The sequence below is a fragment of the Carettochelys insculpta genome, chromosome 20 (genome assembly GCF_033958435.1).
Source record: "Carettochelys insculpta isolate YL-2023 chromosome 20, ASM3395843v1, whole genome shotgun sequence".
NCBI classification, from domain to species: domain Eukaryota; kingdom Metazoa; phylum Chordata; order Testudines; family Carettochelyidae; genus Carettochelys; species Carettochelys insculpta.
In genome coordinates, this window is record NC_134156.1 from 18,923,702 (window position 1) to 18,948,519 (window position 24,818).

The 24,818-nt window shown below is 45.2% G+C and overlaps 1 protein-coding gene across 1 annotated transcript; it reads right to left on the bottom strand.

Moving 5' to 3' along the window:
• Positions 1 to 57: 57 nt before the first annotated feature.
• CACNG1 (calcium voltage-gated channel auxiliary subunit gamma 1) lies at positions 58 to 23,704 on the bottom strand. The gene is made up of 4 exons (XM_075014628.1): positions 23,307 to 23,704; positions 9,205 to 9,279; positions 3,536 to 3,673; positions 58 to 854 (listed from the first exon to the last, which is right to left on the bottom strand). Exons 1-4 carry the CDS (start codon positions 23,545 to 23,547, stop codon positions 628 to 630), a joined length of 681 nt encoding a protein of 226 aa, XP_074870729.1. The 5' UTR covers positions 23,548 to 23,704; the 3' UTR covers positions 58 to 627.
• Between the last annotated feature and the right edge of the window lie 1,114 nt (positions 23,705 to 24,818).

Here is a 24,818-nt window from a genome sequence, read left to right on the forward strand (position 1 = left end):
CTGGACTTTCAAGTTGTTGGATCAGCGGAACAAAACAACTTGTAGAGCTTTAGGAAATACATTTGTAATGCTGACTTCTATTCCAACACCTCGTTTTATTGTAGTACTATGACTGATGCAGCCCCTCCTATGGAAGGGTCTCCGAATTATGTACAGACATCAGCCTCACACCATGACAATGAGACAGGGAAGCAATACTTTCATTGTGCAGATGGGGAAACTGACTCACAGAGAAGCCAAAAGTCCCACAGTGAGTCCATAGCCAAGCCAGTAATTCAACATAGTTCGCTTAATTCCAGACCTGTGCTTTTAACCACTAGATAGAACACACACTTTCTCATTCAACCATGCAGTGCTCTCTCCCTTGCCCTCTACCGCATTTGCAGAATGCGTTCCCAATTTGCAAATGACCTTTCCTAGTATTCAGTGGATTGAGGATACAAATTGAGTAACCCAAGCAGCTGGTCTAATTAGTACTGAACTTCCCTCTGGTTCAATAGCTTGGTTTTAACTAAGGACACTTTTATCTTCATACACCACCATCCTGATATGTTACAAAAAAAAAAGTATCAATTCTTTTATAGCATTTTCCGGCATTGCATAAGCCGTGAACCTAGATGAAGGCATTTAGTGCTCTGGTTCTGCGTCCATACAAGTCTCCCACGGGTTCTGTGGGAAACGAGGCAAGGCGATTAGCAGCAGAGCGATCCCACAGATGAAGAGGAGGACGAAGGAGGCACAGGCGCAGGCAAAAGACCAGGAATAATAGTACTCGATCCAGATAGTCTCCTTGCTGTCAATCATTCTTTTCACAGACTGTCTCATGACTTCAACAGAGATGATCATGCAGAGGCCTAGAGAACAAAGAGGAGGGTGGGGGTGAGCTGCAGAACAGGGAATTCAATGACTGCTCCACCTGCCTTTCTGATTACAAGACTGTGCAATGAAGCACATCGATGAATCCTAGGTTTTAGGGACTGATATGACCATCTAACTGAAACTCTTATGTAACATGGGCCGTAAATGTCACCCAGTAAGTCCTGCATCAGACCCACTGATGACTTGTTCAACTACCATGTATTGTTTAGTAAGATCTCCACTCTTGACTGAAGAACTCCAAGGGACAGAGAACTTACCACCTGCATTGAGAAGCAGCTCTAATGGTTATGTACCTCATGGTAAAACTTTGCATTTGAAGTATGAATTTTTCTAACTTGAAATTCCAGTCACTATGGATCTTGTTATGTCTTTGTCCGCTGGACTAAGAGGCCGTGTCTACACTAGCCAAAAACTTCGAAATGGCCATACAAATGGCCATTTCGAAGTTTACTAATGAAGTGCTGAAATACATATTCAGCGCTTCATTAGCATGCGGGCGGCCGCGGCACTTCGAAATTGACGCGGCACGCCGCCGCGTGGCTTGTCCCAATGGGGCTCCTTTTCGAAAGGACCCCACCTACTTTGAAGTCCCCTTATTCCTATGAGCAGATGGGAATAAGGGGACTTCAAAGTAGGCAGGGTCCTTTCGAAAAGGAGCCCCGTCAGGACGAGCCGCGCGGCGGCGATCCGCGTCAATTTTGAAGTGCCGCAGCCGCCCACATGCTAAAGAAGTGCTGAATATGTATTTCAGCACTTCATTAGTAAACTTCGAAATGGCCATTTGCAAGGCCATTTCGAAGTTTTTGGCTAGTGTAGACATAGCCAGAGTCTCAGAGGGGTAGCCTTGTTAGTCTGTAGCTTCTTAAAAAAAACCCGCAGTCCTGTAGTACCTTAAAGACTAACCATTTATATTTTAGGTAGTGATTTTTGTGGGTAAGACCTACTTACCCATTGTCAGGATTGCCTTTCCACTCTGACATGCCAAATATAGAAGATGGGGACCCACAAAAACTTTAAAAATACCTTGCCTCTATAGGTTCTGCTTTAAAAAAAGCTCCTCGAGGTCACAGATCCCCTGACCCTGGGAGGTAGATGCCACCACCCAAGCAAGAATCCAGGAACCTCTTTAGAACCCAGGAAGACACACTTGAGATGTCTCCTTGTGGTGGTGACCCCAAGCTCTTAAGCCTTCCTTAAGAGACAGCTTGAAAACGAGGAAAAATTAAGCTGTAATCTGCCCTTGTAGTCTAAGGCATGAATACACACAGACCCTTCTCTAGGAATCGGGAAGCAAATCATTGCCTTAAAACAAGTGATTTATTCACAAAATGAGAGATGGAAAAGTACCAACAAAGTAACTCAACATATTTAGTTGCTTCATATAATAAAACATCTCAAAACATTCCAATTGCAGCACAGAGAATTACTTCCCTGGGATTCAGATTAGAAGTTACAGAGTACAGGGGAAAGAATCAGTCATTAACCAGTGAACCTCCACACCAAGTCCAAAAATAAAAATAACCTGCGAGTGTCTAGCTAAATCTTTCCTTTTTCCTTACATATCTATGCTCTGACTGTGATGCGGCCAAGAGATTTACTGGATTCATTCCAGCTGCTTAGGCTCAATCATTTCTGCCTGTGTCCTCTGAATCAGCCACACAGAGGAAGACTGCAATAGTTTTCAGTTCAAAAGAAGTTCTCTTCCTCCCATTGGCTTACCTGACTGCCCCCCCATAGAAAGAGACTTCAGAGGGTTAACCCTTTCCCTGCATTCTTTCATGATATGCACAAAAGCTCATTACCTAATAAATAAAATTTTTAGTCTTTATGGTGTGAGAGGACTGCTTGGTTTTTTTGAGACGTCCTTAGAATATGAGTGATTGACTTCCTGTTTGCTATGGGCTGTAAATCGTTTCTTTTTGAGCTGTAAGGCACAAGAAAGGCCACGCGACAGGAACCAATAGTTGTGCCCATTTGGCACCTGCACTTGAACGATGACTTATCTCCAAGCTTGAAATAACATTTTATATTTAGGCAGCTTTGAAAAATCTGAGCCTCATTTTTTAGCGGAAAACAGAAACGTCCTCGAGGCAGGTGCGGGTTCAGGCAAAATGTGGCTGGGAATGATCAAAACCACAAAGTGCTTCAGGAAGCTGTGAATATAAAGTAGGGCTCCTTGAAAAGTGAAGAAAACGCTGTATAATTCACTCTTTCAGATATGCATCTCAACAGCAGGTAAAAGATGATAAAAATTGCTCAGTTGGCCACCAGCGCATGCTCTGGATGGTGGCTTTTATAAATCCTTTATCATTGTGCTACCTACATGCTGTCTTGGTCAGGGTGATGTGTGTTGGGTGAAGGGGGGTGGGTCACATACACCCGTTGCCCCAGTGCCCACCCAACACAGTCACTCCGGTGCCATGCTGCTTCCATGGGCAGGGAGGGGCACATGACCTGGGCCTCTCTGTAGTCCCCCTTACTAGTTGCCACCATTTATGGTATCTTGTGGATTACCATATATGAACTTTCAAACAAGAGGACACCCCTGAGAGGGAGCTTATCTGTATCAGTGTCTACCAACTCACCTTGTATGAAAGCGTTAACACACTAAGATCTAAGTGCATGCGTCTCTTTTAAGTCTTACCATATGACCTACCTGCAAAGGTGTAGAACATCGATGCTGGCTTCAGGAGATAATCCATATTTTTCCTGAAGGATAAGAGGATGCAGATTGTTCCAATGATTGCAAAGCCAACGCTGAAGATGGCGATGGCTGCAGCTGAAATGCTGTACTCTGCCGAGGCAAAACACAGGGAGAGACGTATAAATGTGTGTGAATTCCTGCATTCAGCTCCCCAGCCACCACACTTTTGCAATAGGGTCAGTTCAGCAAAAGAAAGGTATTTAAAATGGAAACAGCTGTTCTTTCCTCGCCATGAAGAGAGAAACAGGAATTTCTAGTGCAGAAAACTATGGGGAGCAGCTCCAGGTCTTTGTCATGCCCAGTGTTCCCTATAAGTTTTTCTAGCCATTTTGTGTGGAATAAATTTTATTATGTGCACTGAGGCATCTGCAGATGTGCAGCACCAATAGAAACACATCCTTCCAGCTGTGGACATGCTGCCAATCAGCTGGGTGACATTTGAATGTCTTCTGAGTAGCCGCCCAAGCACTCAGCTTAGAGGGAACATGAGTCATGCCTCAGCTGAATTCAGTAGGAGGTGAAGAAAGACAAAGATTCTTACTAAATGCACCTGGTAGAAAAGGGCAAATAACAGACACACACAATGACATGATATAAACTCTGGGGCTGGGCCTCATTTAACTAGCCCACACTCTCACAGACAGTTTCATTGTCATCCATAGGCTCTATGGGATTATGAAAGGGTTACAATTTTGCAGGGTCTGGACGCTTTTCTGTCTGTGCTTACAATTCCCATGCCGCGCTAGGCTGGAATAGCAGAACGTCAGAGTGTGTTACTAGTCCTATTATTCCATTCTTTATTTGTATTGCAATAGCACTTCCTAAGCCCAGTCTTGGACCTAGACCACACTGTGCTGAACAAGCACATATTGCCTTCCACATGAGCACACTAGCCATCTCTAACGATTACCATCATTTTCTAAAACCATCCCTTGCAAACGTTCAAACAGAGTTGGCTTGGAGGCAAAATCTGGAGGAGAACAGCCCAGAAAGAGCTTATTATAAGGTAATAAATTGTCATGACTGGCTTTTTAGTTTCTAAGATTTCCTCCCATACAGGTTTGGTCAAGAGGGTAGAGATTTGGCCTTAAATCTTTAAAACTGTTTAACTCCATTATTCCAGCTCAATGTAAATAAAAAGCAATACTATTTTTTTATTATATATTTGAATTAGCATAGCACATATAGGCTTCAACTAGCATCAGGGCCATATAGTACCAGGCAACATCAAAACACATACTAAGGCCATGTCTACATTACCCAGAAGATCGACCTACTCAGCTTTGATCTTCCAGGGTTCAGTTTCATGCACCTGGTGGGGATGTGTGAAACTGACCTATCAGGGGTTGGCGGTCGCCAATGTACTCCTTGCTGTTGCTATCGCAAGGGGTTAAGAGAGGATGACCAGAGGAGCTACCCTGCCAAGCTTCCTCAGTGAGGATGGCCAGGTAAGTCAGTTGTAGATGAGTGGATTCTAGTTATGAAACTGCCGTAGCTAGAACTGCGTATCTGCAATTGACTTAACTTTCTTAGTGTAGACCAAACCCTTAGAGACAGATTTCTGCCCCAGGGATTCCAAAGCTAAATAGACAAACCAGACATTGTGTGTGTGTGTGTGTGTGTGTGTGTGTGTGTGTAAAATGACTTGCTCATGATTATAGAGCACTATGCTCCTCTCTTCCTGCAAAACAAAGTTTCCTGGATCTGTGAAACCCTCACATCTCAAGAGCCTGGGAATAAACCCATCACACATGCTGCTGGCCCAGTTTTTGGAGTTGAGGTGTGACCTATGCCTCTGTCCCCCTTACCATTGTCCACACCCCTTACTGACCCCTGAAGGTGGCAGCTGGGACCCTGCACACGGGGCTGGTGTCCAGGACCCTGGGCTTGGTGTCTGGGCAGGACCCCACATTTGGAGCCCAGCAGATGGGCAGGACCCCAGGGCTCAGTGGGGTATGGGTCCAGCCGCAGAGTCCCTAAAGAGCAATAGGTCCAGTGACTGGGATCCTGGGCAGCAGGGGTGTGGGGCCAGGACACCCAAATCCTGGAGTGTTGCAGTATCTCCCCCATCTCATTTCCCATGCTGACGTCCATCACAAATGTATTCCATGCGGCCAAGCTAAGCCACGGGTAGGATGATTCACCCAGCCAAAACACAGTTCAATAGCTGAAGGGGAAGTGGGGAGCCAATGTTCTCTCAAACCGTTTCCATCCATGTGCGGATTTTTTCCATTGATGTGCAGAATAAATTTTGTTATGTGCACCAAGGCACATGCAAATGTGCACTGCCAGGAGGAACAGAAACCTAGTTTTGGAACTCAGCTGATCAGGTGGGCAGCACTGGAATCTCTCCTAAGTGGCCACACAAGTGCTCAGCTTATAGGGAACAACTGTGGGGTGGCGAGGGGGAGAGAAAGGGGATTGCTAGGTGAATAATTTAGCTCTTCACTTACATATTGCATTGGTTTTCAGAGGCATTTAACATTTAACATGTGTAGCCAGGCACAAAACATAGCACCCTTTGGTGCTATTTGCCATCCATGCTCTTTTTTTTTACATTGTCTTCTAAGCAAAATCGTTAAGAATCTTTCTGCCGTGTGCTAAATGGCTTTTGCAGAAAAGCAGCTGTTTTTCTAGTAGGCCAAAGCATATTGCTGTCTGTTCCCGTTGTTTTATCATACGCTTTCTTCTCTTGGCATTTTCCTAACATTTTTCCCCTGTGTGTTATCTGCTATGTGTTTGAATGGCCTGAAAGAGTTCATTGCAATTTAGGAACCGTTTGTGTTGGTTTCATTTTTTTCCACCATCTCTTCAAAGAAAAGAAGTTTTTCACAGCTTCCTTCTGAACTGACTATTAATGTAACGGAGACATTTTACAAACCAGGTGGATGGATAGAATAGCATACGAAGGGCTAAGAAAAGCAGGTAGCTCAGATATTTATTCTTTATTGCACTTAGAGTGTCATTTAATTTTCACTTTCTTCCTTGTGATTGGGAATGAGAAAAAATACGCTGCAGTGTTTTCCATCATTTTTATTTACACTGGAAGCAAAGCAGATGATTTAACATGTGAAACTTAATATTCAGCTAGTTTACTCCACATTAAAATGTTGAATAGTACAATGTAAGGGGACGCATCCGAAATAAGAGAAGTAAAGCCCTTCCGACTGATTAGAAAGGGTCTAAATTGTCCGTGAGGGGCAGATTGTTTTCTGCATGCAAGCTGGGTAATCGCTAGATGGTCAGATTTCAAACATAAGGGTTCTGAAAGAACTCAAATGTGAAATTGCGGAGTTATTAACAGTGGTTTGTAACCTATCCTTTAAATCCGCTTTGGTACCCAATGACTGGAAGACGGCCAATATAACGCCAATATTTAAAAAAGGCTCTAGAGGAGACCCTGGCAATTATAGACTGATAAGTTTAACATCAATACCAGGCAAATTAGTAGAAACAATAGTAAAGAATAACCTTGCAAGGCACGTAGAAGAGCATGAATTGTTGGGCAAAAGTCAGCATGGTTTCTGCAGAGGGAAGTCGTGTCTAACTAATCTATTAGAATTCTTTGAAGGCGTTAATAAACATGCGGACAAGGGGCACCCAGTGGACATAATATACCTAGATTTCCAGAAAGCCTTTGACACGGTCCCACACCAAAGGCTTTTATGTAAATTAGGCGGTCATGGGATAGGAGGAAAGATCCTTTCATGGATTGGGAATTGGTTAAAAGACAGAAAACAGAGGGTTGGAATAAAAGGTAAATTTTCACAATGGAGGGGGGTAACTAGTGGTGTTCCCCAGGGGTCAGTCCTGGGACCGTTCCTGTTCAACTTGTTCATCAGTGATCTAGAAAATGAGGTAAGCAGTGAGGTGGCAAAGTTTGCAGATGACACCAAGTTGTTCAGGACAGTCAAAACCAAAAGGGATTGTGAAGAACTACAAAAAGATCTCAACAAACTGAGTGATTGGGCAGCAAAATGGCAAATGAAATTTAATGTGGGTAAGTGTAAGGTAATGCACATTGGAAAAAATAACCCAGATTACACGTACAACATGATGGGGTCAAATTTAGCTACGACAGATCAGGAAAGGGAGCTTGGAGTTATAGTGGATAGTTCTCTGAAGACATCCACGCAGTGTGCAGCGGCAGTTAGTAAAGCAAATAGGATGTTAGGAATTATTAAAAAAGGGATAGATAATAAGACAAAAGATATCATACTTCCCCTATATAAAAGTGTGGTACGCCCACATCTTGAGTACTGCGTGCAGATGTGGTCTCCTCACCTCAAAAAAGATATATTGGCATTAGAAAAGGTTCAGAAAGGGCGACTAAGATGATTAGGGGCTTGGAACGGGTCCCATATGGGGAGAGGCTAGAGAGACTGGGACTTTTCAGTCTGGAAAAGAGGCAATTGAGGGGCGATATGATAGAGGAATATAAAATCATGAATGGTGTGGAGAAAGTGAATATAGAAAAATTATTTACCTTTTCCCATAATACAAGAACTAGGGGACACCAAATGAAATTGATGGGTAGTAGGTTCAAAACTAATAAAAGGAAATTTTTCTTCACACAGCGCACAGTCAACCTGTGGAACTCCTTGCCGGGGGAGGCTGAGAAGGCCAGGACTCTATTAGGGTTTAAAAAAGAGCTCGATAAATTTTTGCAGGCTAGGTCCATAAATGGCTATTAGCCAGGGATAAAGTATGGTGCCCTAGCCTTCAGAACAAGGGCAGGAGATGGATGGCAGGTGATAAATCATTTGATCATTGTCTTCTGTTCTCCTTCTCTGGGGCACCTGGCATTGGCCACTGTTGGCAGACGGGATACTGGGCTGGATGGACCTTTGGTCTGACCCAGTATGGCCATTCTTATGTTTCTAAACGTGGCTGTCTTTGCTGGAAGTCCGTGTGCTGTATCGTTCTTTCAATGAGCACCTTTCATAGGATAGCAGTAGCAAAGGCACGAGCAGACTAGGTGGGCTCTGGGTCACCTCTACCTCGTTGGTGTCAAAACTCTGCTTGGGGCTGGATTTTGATTTATTTAGTTGTTGATTTAATTACTAGCCTTTCTTGTCGGTATTGTGAGGCCACTCCTGTGGTAGGAAGGCTGTGGGAGTTTCCACATTGGGCCTTAGCTGTGTCATGCCTGTTTCATGTGCCTAAGGAACAATCTGAGCAGCAGCTGAGCATGTGACGTGGACAACCTTGGCTGGCCCAAAGCCTCCATTAATGGAATATGAAGCACATTTCAGCACCAACCAGTGTTCTCTGTAAGCTGTGCACTTGCGTAGTCACTCAGAAAAGAGTCACATGCCACCCAGCTGATTAGCAGCGCACCCACAGCTAGGATTTAGTTTCTACTGGTGGTGCACATTCACACATGCTTCAGTGCACATAAAATTTATTCCACACCTGGATGGAAAAAAAGCTGCACATGGATGGAAAAGTTTAGCGGAAACATTGGTACCAACTATCTAGTCTAACTCTCTGTACAATCCCTAGGTGTTCCACTTCAATTGCAGCAGGATGGGGCGCTAAAGCTGAACTTTACATTAGCTCCTGGGTGCACTCAGTTCACGTCATGCTACTAAAAAGAATGTCTTTAAGCAAATTCTTACCTTTTTGGGTGGTTCTTTCAAATATCTCTGAGCTCTCTCCTGGCGAGAAGTGTTTGAAGTAGGAACAGTTGCGGTCTGGACAAGAACAAAGGACAAAATTAGGTAAATAATAGTTTTGGGTTCAGATTAATGGGACCGTAATCTGGAACTTTCTGTCCAGTATGCAATAAACCAGCCAGTGAGCATGGTTAACACCCCAGTTCAACAATGTACTGAAGCATTTGCTTCATGTAGTTTCAATGAACCATGAACCTTTGCTTCCAAAGTCTAGTTATTAGAGAACAATTCTCATCCAAGCCAGACCAAAGGGGAAAAAAATCCTAATGAGACAAACCCATTGTCTGGAAATGTCCTGCTCATGGTTTCAAATTCACTTGACTCGTAGAGTCATAGAATCCTAGGGCTGGAAGGGACCTCAGGAGATCACTGATTCCAGCCCCCTGCCCAAAGCAGGACCAACCCTAACTAAATCATCCCAGCCAGGCCTCTGTCAAGCAGGGAGTTAAAAACTTCTAGTGGTGGAGATTCCACCACCTCTCTGGGAAACACATTCCATTGCTTCACCACCCTCCTAGGGAAATGGTTTTTCCTAACATCCAACCTAGACCTCCCTCATTGTGACTTGAAACCATTGCTCCTTATTCTTCTGTCTGTCACTGAGAACAGCCTCTCTCCATCCTCTTCAGAGCCCCCCTTCAGGAAGCTGAAGGATGCTATCACTTCTCCACAAGCAGCTAATATAAAATGATTGAATGTTAATTGAATGCAAGTCCCCGTCAGGTTCTCAGCTCAGTCCTAATGTCATTCAGTGAAGCCTCAGAGCACTGTGTGGTGGGTTACACATGGGATGCATTGGCAAGGATGTGAGTCCACAACCGATGAGCCTGTGCAAGCTCAAGATGTCATCGTCGGACACAACGGACTACCTACATGTGACAAGAACTAAGACCATGAAAGGGAACTGGGGTTTTCTGAAAGCTGGTAGCCAAGTGCATGAAGAAGTGTTAAGGTTTCACCAGTCTATAATCAGCTCTGTGCACATTATACTTACTTTGCACAACAATCCCCAACTATCCTGTTGCCAATGCGACCTCTGAAGAATTTGGAAAGGACAGGCTCTTGTGTCCGCATGGGATGAATTTTCCTCTCATATCAAGATGAACTTCTAGTGACTTTGATGACTGCCAGCGTGGCACATATGTTGAGGACAGGAGAGATGGCATAGAGTGTTTTACATCTGAGCAGATGAATGGATGCTGTGTTGAAGGGCAGCCGGTTATGTAAGCAAAGACAACACAATCATGAAGGGGGTCTTTGGGCACAGGCTCTGACACTGTTCCCATAAAAAGCACTGCCCATGGACTCACCTTTCTGTTTCGAGAAGGAAAGACACAAGACCCTTTCCTTCCATCTGCAGCCAGGGCAGATTCCTGCCTCGTTGCCCTCCCCTGGGGTATTTCCTCAGACTGGCATCCCAGGGCTGACTTAGCATCTTCCCCTCCTCTTCTCTCTGGCACTGCCAACTCACCCCACTCCTGAATGGCACCTCTCCTCCTTTCCTTGCTTAATGCTCTCTCTGCCAAGCCATGGAGCTATCTGCATGGGATGTCACACATATGTTAGGAGAGGGCAAGATATGGCCCATGGGACACATTCTCCCACCCCAGCAATCCTTTTAATCCTTTGGGACCAGTTCTATTCACAATATCTTCATCAAGGATATAGATATTGGCATAGAGAGTACACTTATTAAGTTTCCAGCTAATACCAAGCTGTGGGGGGCAGGGGCGTTGCAACTGCTTTGAAGGATAGGCTCATAATTCAAAATGATCTGGACAAACTGTAGAGATGGTCTGAGGTAAAGAGGATGAAGTTTAATAAGGAAAAATTCAAAGTACTCCACTTAGGAAGAAACAATCAGCTTCATACATATAGAATGGGAAGTGACAGTCAAGGAAGGAGTACTGCGGAAAGGGACTTAGGGGTCATAGTAGACTACAAGCTAAATATGAGTCAACAGTATGATGGTGTTGCAAAAATATTAAACATGACTCTGGGATGCATTAACAGGAGTGTTCAAAGCAAGACATGAGAAGTCATTCTCCCACTCTACTAAGCGTTCATTAGGCCTCAGTTGGAGTATTGTGTCCAGTTCTGGGCATCACATTTCAAGAAAGATGTGGATAAATTGGAGAAAGTCCACAGAAGAGCAACAAGAATGATTAGAGGTCTAGAGAACATGAGTTATGAGAGAAGACTGAAAGAACTGGGTTTGTTTCGTTTAGAAAAGAGAAAACTTAGAGGGGACATGATAGTGGCTTTCAAGTACCTCAAAGAGGGTTACAAGGAAGAGGAAGAAAAATTGTTCTCCTTGGCCTCTGAGGACAGGACAAGAAGCAATGGGCTTAAACTGCAGCAAGGGAAGTTTAGATTAGACATTAGAAAAAACTTCCTGTCAGGGTGGTTAAACACTGGAACAAATTACTTACTTAGGAAGGTTGTGGAATCTCCGTCATTGGAGATATTTAAGAGCTGGTTAGATAGACACCTCTCAGGGATAAATGGTGTTTGGTCCTGCCCAGAGGGCAGGCAACTGGACTCGGTGACCTCTTGAGGTCCTTTCCAATTCTAGCTTTCTATGACTATAATCTGGCCTCTCCTTTGTACAGAGTGGCCTTGTACAAAGTGGTTAGCAGCTCATTGTTGCCCTTTTTGCTGCGGAGGAACAGTGGAGGGTGGGGGTGCTCCTGACCCCAGCACAATCTCTCAGTGCCCATTGGCCAGTCTCTGGCCAATAGGAAGTAAGAGATTTTGCTGAGGGTGGGGGCAGCACATAAAGAGTGCAACTTGTAGTGGTCTAGGGCTGCTATCAAGCCTGGAAGTTTGCTTGAGTGTGCTGCCGGAGGGCAGCTGCTTAGGTAAGTGCCTCCCAGCCACAGCCTGCCCCTGGCACCCCACATTCTGCACCCCAACTCTCTCCCAGACCCTGCACCCCTCCTACACACCTCTCCCAGGGCAGAATCCTCTTCTGTACCCATGCCCCCTCCTGGACACTGCACTGCAGCAACTGTCCCAGGTCTCACCCCCTCCTTCTCCCAAACTCCCTCTCAGACACCCCAATCTCTCCTGCACCCCAGTCTCCTACCCCCAGGTTGTTTCTGTGCTGAACCTTCATCAGAGGCCTTCCAAGCTCTCCATAGAAATTCACAGCCCTTGACCACGTACCAAAATTATGGTGTATCCCCCCCGCATCAAAAATTATTGCCCATCCATGTTAAAGTAGGAAGGGAATGGGGAATGCAGTTCCCTCTCTTCTGATAGAAGCAGAGGGGTGCCATGTAACACACCCACAGACCTATCTGCAGGCCTAGAGGTTGTAAAGAGGAGCCTGCAGGCCTCAGAGAGCCAGAGTGGGAGCTTCCATTCCTGTGGCTCAACCAAGTTCTCATCCCTGTGTTACAGTCTGTTACAGACTTGGACCCCATAAACATAAACACAAGAAAACCACATCATCCCCTGACACCTGTGTGTAGACATGGGAACCTGAGACGGAACCAGTAACCAGGGCAACCTTGGCTTCCGCCCGCGAGAATGCTACAAGTGGTGTTGAGCCAGTGTGCACACACCCGGTAAACAGCTAAGGGATAAAATCACTGTGACATCCTGCCCCTAGCTGAGTTTTGACCAGGGACACTCAGCCTCAGGAATGCCCTGGACCTTCTCCCCAGCTGGAACAACATCCACTGCAGCCATGACGAGGCACTTTGGGACTGGACCTCCCAGTGGCTGAAAGGGATGTAAGCATGCCAAATAGCCTCTTGTCCATATATATATATATATATACACTATTCCTGTAGTACTTCATTTATCATCTGTACCATGTGAATTAATTGCAGTAATGTGGAGTATATAAGCTTAATAAAGTACTATTGTTCCTATTCTGCTCTGTGTTGAAATGAATCCCATAAATCCTTGGTCTTGTGAGTTGACAAGGGGGTTTTCTCCCACCCCATGGCTTGGGTCAGTACAGCCGACCACCTCCAGCTTCCTCTCTGACTTGGTTGCGGGCATCAGAGCTCCCTCTTCTGCTTCTGGCTCCTTAGCCATTGGCTAACTCCTTTCAATGCCTGGCAGCCAGAACAAGAAGGGGGACTAGATGCCGTGGGAGCCACCGGAGTTAGACGTTTTGCATCATGGGCTCCTTTTACAATGCAGTGAAGTTTCGGTGTCTACTGAAACACAAGGAATCAAGTGGCATTGGCATGTCCCACTCTGTGGAGGTGTCACAAACAGGGTGTGGTGTGAGCAAACGTTGGGGTCTTGGAATGGACAGCATCTCCCAGTGCGTGCAAGGACCAATGAGTCCTGCTTCTGGAATGAGAGCAAGGAGAAGTATTTGCTGGGATGATGCCCGTGGGTGTTAAACTTTGCCAGCTGTACCATTTGGAGGGAGATTATTCGCACGTAGCATTTATTTATAACTTCCTGAATTGAGGTCTGGACCAGTACATATAGCTAACAGAAACTTCCCTTGCCAAGAATTTGGAGGGAAGTTGTGTAATCAACAAGCTCCTGCTGACATAGCCAACTGGAAGAGTGTATAGTCTGATTTTGCTCTGCTAGAGGCCGGAGAGATAATTGAAAGAGACTCCAGTAAACTCTGTCTTTATAGTCTACATTAAAAATCTTACATTGACGGCACCATGGCGTTATATTTCTTATAGTAACATGAGATTATACTGCCAAGACTGCTGGGAACATAACCACCCTGGATTGCAAATGGCTGTAATTTGTAGAACACATAATGGAGGAAGTTGGAAAGAAAAGGCTATAAAGTCCGGGGGTTGTGAGGCTGCTCCTCACTGCAACAAATTGGAAATTTAATGGGGCATTTCAGCCATAGGTAACCAGCCATGATGGAACCCAGTGCCACTCTATGGTGCAGCTGCACAAAGGCATTATAGGGTATATCTACCCAGAAGCCTTGCTTCGAAATAAGCTCTTCTGGAAGAGCTATTCTGGAATAGCTGATTTCAAAGCAACGCTGCTACATGCAGAAATGCATTTCAAAATAGCACTGAGCTATTTCAAAACACGGCATCTGCACATGTAGGCCTATTTCAAAATAGAGCTGTTGGATGCATTATGGCTTATTTCGAAATAGGCGCTATTCCCTGTCTTAACAGCACATAGTTCGAAATAGCTATGGCTGTGCTTACATTATGAGATAAAATCGAATTTAGTAATATCGATTTTGTAATTCTGGTATTTATAAATTCGATTTTGACTAGCCTCACCTACCAACATGCTCCTCACAAAGTTGACTTACTGCTGCCACACTCAATTGGCAGACATCAACTGTTGCAGCAGTGCATTGTGGGAACCTATCCCACAGTTCCCTCATCCCCATAGAATTCTGGATATGTTTGCTGGGTACGTCTTTGACATCATCTTCCCACATTGCATTGTCCTTGTTCCTCATTACTCTTCTGCATTAAGCAAATGTCCATTTTTCCAGTCAGAAGGAAGGAAAAGTAGGGCATCAACAAAGATGGCAAAGTTAACAGAAATCTCTCCCTTCTGTAAGTGAATTATCAGGGATTTCATAAAAATCAGCAAGTGTGTATCTTCTCAACTGGCCATCCACTGACTGTCCCCCACTCCCTTGGTTTCATCTGATCACTGAAAATAACACAGGAACAATGAAAAATTGAAGAAAGAGTTGACAGTAAAGTTTCTGAAAGAAGAGAATTGCTGAGGGGAGGCTATTTGGCTTCCCAGTTCATTATATAGCTTCTGAGCACAGTCTGTATTCTCAGTTGGCCCTTCACCCACTCTTCCCTGCGTCGAGGGGTCCAAAGTTAGAAGAAAGAGGGTCGAAAAGGCGAGGAAAAAAGATTTTTGTCTTCCTTCTTCACTGCACAGACTGCCACAATCTGGGGGATGGCAGTGAATCTCATACACTGAATTTGCAATGGAAACAGGAATCTCAACTGGCCCTCCACCCTGTTCCCTGGGTTTCTGCGGGGTCGAAGCACGAAGAAACAGGTTAGGAAAAAGATTTTATCAATGAAATACCAACGATTTTGCAAAAAAGCAGCACGTGTCTGCAATGAGCAGAAAGCCCCTGAAAATATTTTTGGTGGGGGGTCAGAGGAAGTAGTTCCCTCCCGTGTGGCAGAAGTGCCCCGAATGCATATTGAGGGCAGGGGGACAGTTGAAGTAGTCTCCCTGTGAGACAGCAAGCCACCAAAAATCTCATCTGCTGGGGAGACCTTTTGTGCAAGCACAACCTCCCGCTCCCTGCCCCCAGAACAGCCTTGTTGCCACATGGTACAGTGGGGCAGCAGTTGGCTCCAGGCAGCACAGAAAAAAAATACCAAGTGTAGTGACAGAACCAAGAACTCCGTGCAGGGGCTATTTGCAAGCAGTAGGGACGCTCACAATGCAAATAGCAAAGAAAGAAAGACATTGCTCAGGCTCTCCTACAAACATGACCCCACAGCCACAGGCTTCCTGGTCCCAATTTGAAATTCATGGTCTTCCTATTACCTAATTCCTGTACACCTGCAGAGCAGCGGCCAGAGCGGAGCACTGAGGGGCATTGTGGGTTATGTGCGGGACACCACTGGAGGCTGATGAATTCAATTTTAAGACGTGGTGCTTCCACACTCGCCTTGAGTCAAACTTTTGAACTGGAGCTTAATGCTGTACCATTAGGTATCAACGCTACTATTAGTGCTCCCTCAATTGAGCTAGAGTGAACTGTCCCCCTACTCTGCTCAGCATTATTAGGGCCTTCCATGAAGGCATGAAGGGGACTGTCGTATACGACGGATCCACATCCGAACCCTTCGAGATTCTCAGCGGAGTGAAGCAGGGGTGTGTGCTGGCTCCAATGCTGTTTGGCATCTTCTTTGCAGGTTTGCTCAAATATGCTTTCGGAACTGCTACAGAGGGCATCTCTCTCCGCATGAGAACGGACGGCAACCTCTTCAAACTGTCGAGGCTTAGAGCGAAGACCAGGGTGCTTACGAAGCATCTAAGGGAGTTCCTTTTTGCTGACGATGCAGCTATTGGTGCTCACGCTCAGCAGGAACTGCAGTCACTCATAACTCGCTTTGCGGATGCATGTATGGAATTTGGCCTCACAATCAGCTTAAAGAAGACCCAGGTGATGGGCCAAAATGTGGGTAATGAGCCATCTATCAACGTGCCAGACTACGAACTGGAAGTTGTCTATGAGTTTGTGTACCTAGGCTCGACGATCTCGGACAACTTGTCACTTGATAGCGAGATCAACAAGGACATTGGAAAAGCTGCCACAATGTTTTCCAGGCTGACGAAGAGAGTATGGGCGAACAATAAGCTCACTGTACACACCAAGGTGCAGGTCTACACAGCCTGTGTTTTGAGCACATTGCTGTACGCCAGTGAAACATGGACTTTACGCTCAAAACAAGAGCAGCGGCTCAACACATTCCTCATGTGCTGCCTTAGGTGCATACTCGGTATTTCATGGCAGGACAAGGTCCCCTACAGCGCAGTGCTTGAGAGGGCAGGCACCACCTCCATGCTCACCCTTCTCAAAAAGAGGTGTATGCGCTGGCTGGGCCATGTCTCACGCATGACGGATGGCCGAATACCGAAGGACCTCCTCTTCGGCGAACTGGCGTCTGGAAAGAGGCTGAAAGGGCGACCTAAATTGCGCTACAAGGACACGTGCAAGCGTGACCTCAGCGCTCTCTCTATCAGTGTGAACACCTGGCATTCGCTCGTCTCAGACAGGCATGTCTGGAAACAGGGAGTGAAGGAAGCTCTTGTTATGGATGAAACTACCTTGGTGAAGGAAGCGGAAGACAGGAGAGCCCTCAGGAAGATCCGTGCCCATGATACCAGAGCGACATCTGCCTACTGCCGCTCACAGTGCGGAAAGGACTGCCACTCCCGGATTGGATTGCACAGCCACAGAAGACGCTGCTCGAATCAGTCCAACTGGGGCGCAAACCCATGATCCCTCGGGATCGAAGGATGCCTACTGCAATTGAGCTAATGTTATTTACAGTGAAGACAGTCACGTGGTAATATTGAGCTAGCTGCCTTAAATTTGAATGTGTCTCGTAGTATAGACACAGCCACTATGCCTGGTAGAATGAGGGGTACCCATTTTGAAATAAGCCAACCGCTATTTTGAAATTATTTCAAAATAGCAGTTTGCGTCATGTAGTGCTAGGCGAGTTATTGGAAAGAACAGCTGTTTTCCTCCTAATAGCTCTGCTGTGGCCATAGGCCCCGAGCGAAGCATGGCATCAGGGGGAGTAACTCTGCTGCAGTGAGTGACATCAGCCGTCTACAACAGGGTTTTGTTTTGGAGCCACTGCATCAGGGACTGGGCATGCACAGTGCAACTTTGAGCAATTCCCCCCCCCCCCCCCCCCCCGGGCCCCCTCCAGTGTAGATAAGCCTTTGTTTGTGGAGTGCTGTGGACATTTAAAGAGCTAATTTTAATGGTAATAAGGTGCCCTAATGCTGCATGTTATCAACCCAGTTCTTTTCGTGTCTCCTATCGCGTAAATGGCATATTCCGGCACTGCTGATACAAGTACGCATTCGATTTTCTTTTCAGATGCAGATCAGACAGTTACCAAGCAAAACTCACTAATGAGCACGGGCTTGTTAGCTGAAGTTTCCTCAGAGATGCAGTTTTTTTATTTTTTATAAACTGATATTCTGCTATTTATTCAGTCCCCTCAGATTCTGCTCATTTACTTGCCTTTTATCACTAAAAAAAGATGCAAGCGCTGACATCTGGGCTCAAACACTGGAGAGGGTGTTTCATGTTTAAGCCGCTGCATACAGCAGCTAAACCTTCCTGTGATGAAAACAACGTGTCTCCAAGCAATCAGGGCTGAGGTTGCTAGCTCAGGGCAGCCGCATCCTTTTGACACTGATCACAGAGTGGTTGAGAATACAGATCAATGCAACTTCATTCTGGAGAGATGGAGGCTGTGATAGGCACCCTTTGATCCCTTGTGACAGAAGAAATGGAGATATTTCATCTGTTATGCCACTGGTTTTGCTTTTAACAAGCCTTGAGAAAAGTGAGGTGTTGGCAAAAGAGAAACCTGCTCTGTGTGGATTCCGGCAAAGCCAAGGCCCAAAAATCAAGCATCCAGGAGCTGATCAGGGCCAAGGGTGTAGCACAGGAAACTGGCTGGAGGACACTCCTGCACTGGTTTTAGAGCAGTGTGTTCAGCTAGCATGAAGCTAAGATGGATCAGCTGGGAGATAGTTTGTACATGAAATGTAGGTAATCTCCCACCCCAACACCACATCTAGTGCATGGACTTACTCTCTCAGGGCATGTCTACACTGGAGCTGGAAGTGTAAGCTCCAGCTCAGGCAGACATACCCACAATAGCTCTGACCAAGTTAAAGCACTAAAAAATAGCCATGTAACCGCAGCTGCATAGGGGTATGGTGGATTCACTGTCTCAAGCATATATGGGTTTTGGAGGGAATTGTACTCACGGTAGCTAGCCCACCCTGCTCTCACGCTCCTGAGGCTAGCTCACAATTTTCAGTGCTTTGGTTTAATCAGAACTCCTGCAGGTATGTTTCTGATTCTTCAGCTCCAGTGCTAATGTGCCCTCTTACACTACTGCAGGACCACTGAATGCAGGTCTCAAATCTTAGAGAAAAGCAAATATTCTGTGCTGTGAGTGTTGGGTTAATTTTGATTGAATCAATTTTGCATGGAGGAGTCAGGTCTTGCTGCCATGAGAGGAGGAGTCCTTTTACTAACCTTGCTCAAATTAAAACAGTGGGATTGCACAGCCTTAACTCTCCAATCATAATGAAATTGCTTCAGCGTATCATCTAAACCGCTCGCTACGAGTCCCAGGAATATCTTTATCAACACTGTTCTGTTATTCAACAAAGATGAGCCACTTCTAGCCTTGCCAGTTCCCATCATGAATTAAAGATCACCTAATTTGTGTCACACTATATTTACATAATGGAGATTTAAAATGGATTTCACAATAGATGAAAGCATTGCAAAATCCTTGGTTTTTTTCCATCCTTAATTACAGTATCTCTGTCTTGAAGTTACCCTGTTGAGCTAGTAACAAAACAACCAATGAGCTATGAACAGATTCTCTCTAAGGCAGAGGTTCTGAAAAGTATTCATGGTAAGGTCACAATATTACGGTCTCTTGTGGACACCTTCCTTCCCATTCATGGTCACCCAGTGCAGCTCCATCACAGTCGTCATCACTGGACTTCACTCTTTCCACTCATGATTTTCTGGACTTCCTTTGCTGCCATTCATAATTGCCTGGACCACCTTCACTGTCATTCGGGATCCCTGGGGTTTAATTTCCCTCCTGCTCAGGATTGCATGGACCACCTCACCTCTCATTCATGATCACCCACTGTGCCTCCACCATTGTCCCTGACTGCACACACTACCTTCCCTCCTTTTCATAATCAAGGAACATCCTGTGGCAACTACAGCAGTTGCCCGCCTGGAAAAATAAGTTATGGCAATATTTAATGTAGCCCTGGTTTCCTCTACATGATTTACCACCTGGAAACTAGGAACAGGAGACAGCAGTGTGTTTCGTAGATCAAGGCATGACCATCAGTGCTTTAAGAGACAGGCACTCTTGCTATTTCTTCAGGTCCCCAAACACCTTTTCTCCTACCAGTGAATGAGAAGGAGAATTACTAATTTATTTCTGAACAAGAGAAGATACTGGCTTTGTGGAACCTTAGGACACAAGTCCCTTTCCTGTGCTTGCCCACAAACCCATTTACAGGACAGCACCACAGAGGTTGCTGTTTCTGATCATCCCTAAATCAACATGAGCTTCAGTATCATTGGATAGGAATCCAGGGGAAGATGCTACCAGCATTTTACATTGCACCTGTGTTCTGACCCACATGGCATTTTGTGTTCTGATATCAAGGTAGCTGTGCTTGCATTCATGCTGAGATTGGTTTCCAACAGACCCTTTACTTTGTGTGTTCTGCAACCCCCACCATCACAATCCAATCAACTCTTGTAAACTAAACTGGGTAGGGCCTGGTTTATGGGTCTGTCTACTCTCAGCAAAACCAACTGACCGAGTAGGAGCAAATGATAGTGAAGCCAACAGTGATTTAGAATTGAGGGAAGGAAAAAATTGTGTCATCCATGAATCAGGACGCCCACCACAGAAGTTGTTCCCATTAATGCCTCTCTTCCTTGCAGTAATGGTGATGTATTTCTCCCACATTCTGGCCATCCTTGGCTAGCTAATCACAAAAACATGAACCTTTGCATGCAGATATCTCCCACTGCTCTGAATGTGCTCCATCAGCAATCTAAATCAAAGTCTGGAATGCTTAAGCTCCCTGGAAATGCAGGTTTGAACACTGTCAGAGTGACCCATTGTCCTTCTGAAGTATATCAGTTAAACTCCATGAGATACGGCCTTTCACATGAGTCCTCCACAGCTCAGACAGACTGAAAGCCTGGCTCGCATGCTTCCCGACCAGTTCTCTCTACATTTTTCCATCCATAAATTTTGTTATGTGTGTCAGCAATACAAACAGATGCTGCCCAGTGTGGGTGGCTGTGGGTGATCTGCTAATCAGCTGGATGGCACCTGAACCTCTCCTGGGCAGCTGCCCAATACTAGCTCTCTTCCCCTGAGTAGTACTACGTAGGTAACTATTACAAGCAGTAAATGATGGTACTTTTTCAAATGATGGTAATTGCATACAATTTTCAGAGGGGGAAAAAAACAGATTTACTGACAAACTGGTCACCTACTCAACCTTTAGTTGTTTCACTTGCCTTCCTGGACCATTCCAAGTCTGACACCATTGCTGGCATTTCTCCCCAGCCATATGGTATCACCACAATGGTGTGTGCCATTCTGGAGCAGTGTGGGCTAGCAGCTAGAGTGGAGCACTGAAAGTCAAGACAGCTGAGTCTTTCCCAGGCCATGCCATGGACTCTCAGCATGGCTGGCCTTGCGCCAGCTTTGGACCCTTCTTGTGCTTCACTTTCTCTAATGTAAAAATAAAGAAGAGAGTATCTACCTAATGGCAGTGATGCCAGCATTTAGGTGGTGGTTTTAAAGAGTTCTTTCAGAACTTCAGATGACATGCCTGAAAGAATTTAATTGTACTGAGTACAAGGGTTTTGAGACCGAATTTCATCAAATCCCAGGAGTATCTGTCAAGCCCTCTAAAAGTATGCCTACCTATCCAATATCTAAAGGTCATCTCTGTTTCAGTCAAAGTGCTCTGCAGAGACCTTCAGCCCCATAATTACCTATTTGTTTACGCCACACTTTAAGAAGCCAGCACGGCGAGCGTGGGTAGCTCAGCTACGAGATGTCCAGGCAAGCACATGCTGATGTCTGTCAAAGATATCTAACACTTTTGTGCTGTATAGATGATGAATCTGTTTTACTGAGACAGCTGGATATTTATGAGTTATAAATTTAACCAACCATGTATGGTATTTATGTATTTCTCACAATCTGTCTCCCCCTTAAACATAAAGCTTCCTACATGTGCACAGAAAATTATATAGATTCAAACACCCCCCACCCCAGGGGGTGGAAAGCCAGATCGTAATTCCAATTTCAATGCTGTGGGCCAGCCTCTTCAGTCTAAAAATAAAGAGTTAAGCCAGATTGAGAATGGTCACTGTATGAGTTCATAGCAGGTTTACAAAACTTTAACTTCAACCCTGGGTGCTAATCAGAAGGGAATTCTGCAATTTAGGGGAATTTCTGTCCTCAGCCTCTTGAAACTAGAAGAAAATCAGGAAGAGAGTATTAGCACAGGCTGCGTGAAAGCAGCAGATTTTGCAATCAGCAGAAAGGTAACACTACTGCTCACAAATCATGTGATTGTAGCACTTCTCCAGGAAACTAGTGAAGGGTTCCAGTCTACCATGCTTCCTGTTGATATTAGTGGGACTACTTTCAGCATCTTTGCCTACTAAACAGCCTGATTAGACATCTTTTATTGCAAGCACAGAGCACCTTGGCTTTCTGTGATTGTATGAAATTTAAGGAGAACCTGATGCATGACAGATTATTTTTCACTTCATTTACAGCATTTTTGGGCACTTGGAGAAATTTACCTTGCATGCAGTTCCACACTGCCCAAGGTAATATATTTAATCTTAGCCTTCAAGAGACCGAGAACCAGGTTGAACCTCTCTAGTCCGGCACTTTCAGGACCTGACCGGCGCTGAATGAGAGAATTAGCCAGAATATGAGTGGTCAATATTGTCTAACACATTACTAATGCTTTCACGGCTTACTGGGCTCTTAGAAGACATTTAGGGGTAAATTACAGCTAAATAACAACACAGAACACTGAGAGCCAGGACTGGTGGCTGTAAACAAACTTTATGGGACCACAGGAAACTTGGCCACACCCAAGATAAGTGGTGGTCTGGCTAACTAAAATCATGCTGGACCATGCATGTTCCCAGAGGACAGAGTGCTGGGCTAGAGAAGTTCAACCTGTAATTATAAAGAGTAGCTTTTATGTAACTTCAGATCTTTCAAGAGTGAATTCTTTCTGTGGAAACAGATACTGGCCTCACTTCAGTAATCCACACTCAGGCAAAGCTCCCCGTGGACTCAGTGGAAGTTTGGCTTGAATAAGGCCTTGCATAGCCATTGCAAGGTTGCAGATATCAGCAAAAACATAGTACTGGGAAATATCCTTCTCTCTGTGACTTTTGCCTTCTCCTATTTGGCATCCTTTAGACCAGCCACTGTCTTCGCTGTATAAAAACAACAGAAGAATAGCTTACTAAATATGCTCACAGATACACACTGTGGTGGTGGCTCATGCAGTTAAGATGAGACCTCAAGGAAATGTGACAGTGAGGTGTATCTTCAGGCTAATATAAAAACCAAATTGACACGCTGAGTCTTGTAAGATAATGTGCAATGGGAACAAATACCATATTCTTCCAACATTGTTATTTCTCTTCCTAAAAGACATCCCTAAGAATAGCCTGACATTTTCTCCCATGCATTTTTGAGGTGGATGTGAAATGAATGAATGCAAGCACCTACCTCCTGTCAGCATTATCTGCCCACAGCTCCTCTCCTTGGTATCTTGTTCTTGGATGTAAAACTGCTTTGTGCAGAGCCGCCATAGCCCGAAGTGAGCAGCTTCACAGGTGGAATTGTAATTCTCCACTTTATGGCTCAGCACTGCCCAGTGATCGGTCACCACAGCTGCAAACATTAAAGAGACACCGACCAAAATAACAGAGAAAGTCACCCGGATTTTCAGTGCTTTGCCTTCATCCATGGCTGGGCTGCACGGGCGTGCATAGGGTAGACTCTTTCGGCGATCACTGCCCCGTCGAGTTGGGTGTGCCTACTTGAAGTGCTGCAAGTTATTCAAGTGGTCTTCCAAAGTCTTGGCATGTCTAAGCATTTTCAAATGTCAGCCGTGTGTTGCAAAAGTGGAGCAGGTTGTGGGCTGGGCTGGGCTGGACAGCTGGCCACATGTACAGCTGTTGAGATATATCAGGAGATGGGGTGACTAGACTTGTGAGTGAGGCTTCTATTAATGCACATAATGAATAAAGTCACTGAGGCAGCTCAGGTTACGAGCGCGTCCCTGCTGTGTTTGTGCAGCAAGGTCCATAAGCCAACGGAGGGCAAAGCTAGCTCAGTGTAATTAATAGTCACGGCCACAAGACCATACTCTCACTCGTCTCACTAGGGACCTGGCCAGGAGCAAAAACAGGTCTAAACTTTTTTAGAATGTGTGGCAAAGCTCCAGCCATGCCCTGTGGGTCCTGCACTTCTAGGAGCTTATTTATGTCTCAGAGGCAGTCTGTGACCCTCGACACTGCCTCTTACATTTTACTAGAGGCCAGGGCCACAGCTTACTGAGCCATCTTCATCATTGGCAAAGTCAAAGGATGAGGGTGAAACCTCTTCATAACCCTTGCCCCCCTACAGACAACCTCCCAACCTTATGAGGATTCTCACCAACAGCCACAGTCTATACCGCAGGAACACCAGTCCTGGAACATTTCCTTGCAACAAAGCCCGTTGCCAATTTTGTCCACATATCTGTTCTGGAGATACCATCACTGGACCTAACCAGGTTAATCACAGAATCACAGACACATTCTCATGTCCCTCAACTAGGACCATCTATGCCATCATGTGCCAACAATGCCCAGATGCTTTGTATATTGGACAGACTTCAAACTCTCTTAGACAAAGAGTTAATGGGCATAAAACAGACATAAAAACACTCGTGATCCACAAACCGGTCAGTCACCACTTTAATGGAATGGGCCAGTCTGTTAATGAGAGTTTGCGTCTTACTGAAGAGGAATTTTCACAACACTCCTGAAAGAGAGGCTGCTGAACTCTCTTTTATATTCAAATTCAGCACATTAAGATGCGGTTAGAACCGAGATGGGAATTTTTTAGGTCATTATAGGGGTTCTTTTGCATACTTGGCTTAATCTAATTCTTGACTCCCCCTTCTGTCCCTCTACTCTGTGATTTGCTCACCTTGATAATAGTTTTCTGATTTGTCCACCTTAATTACTATTT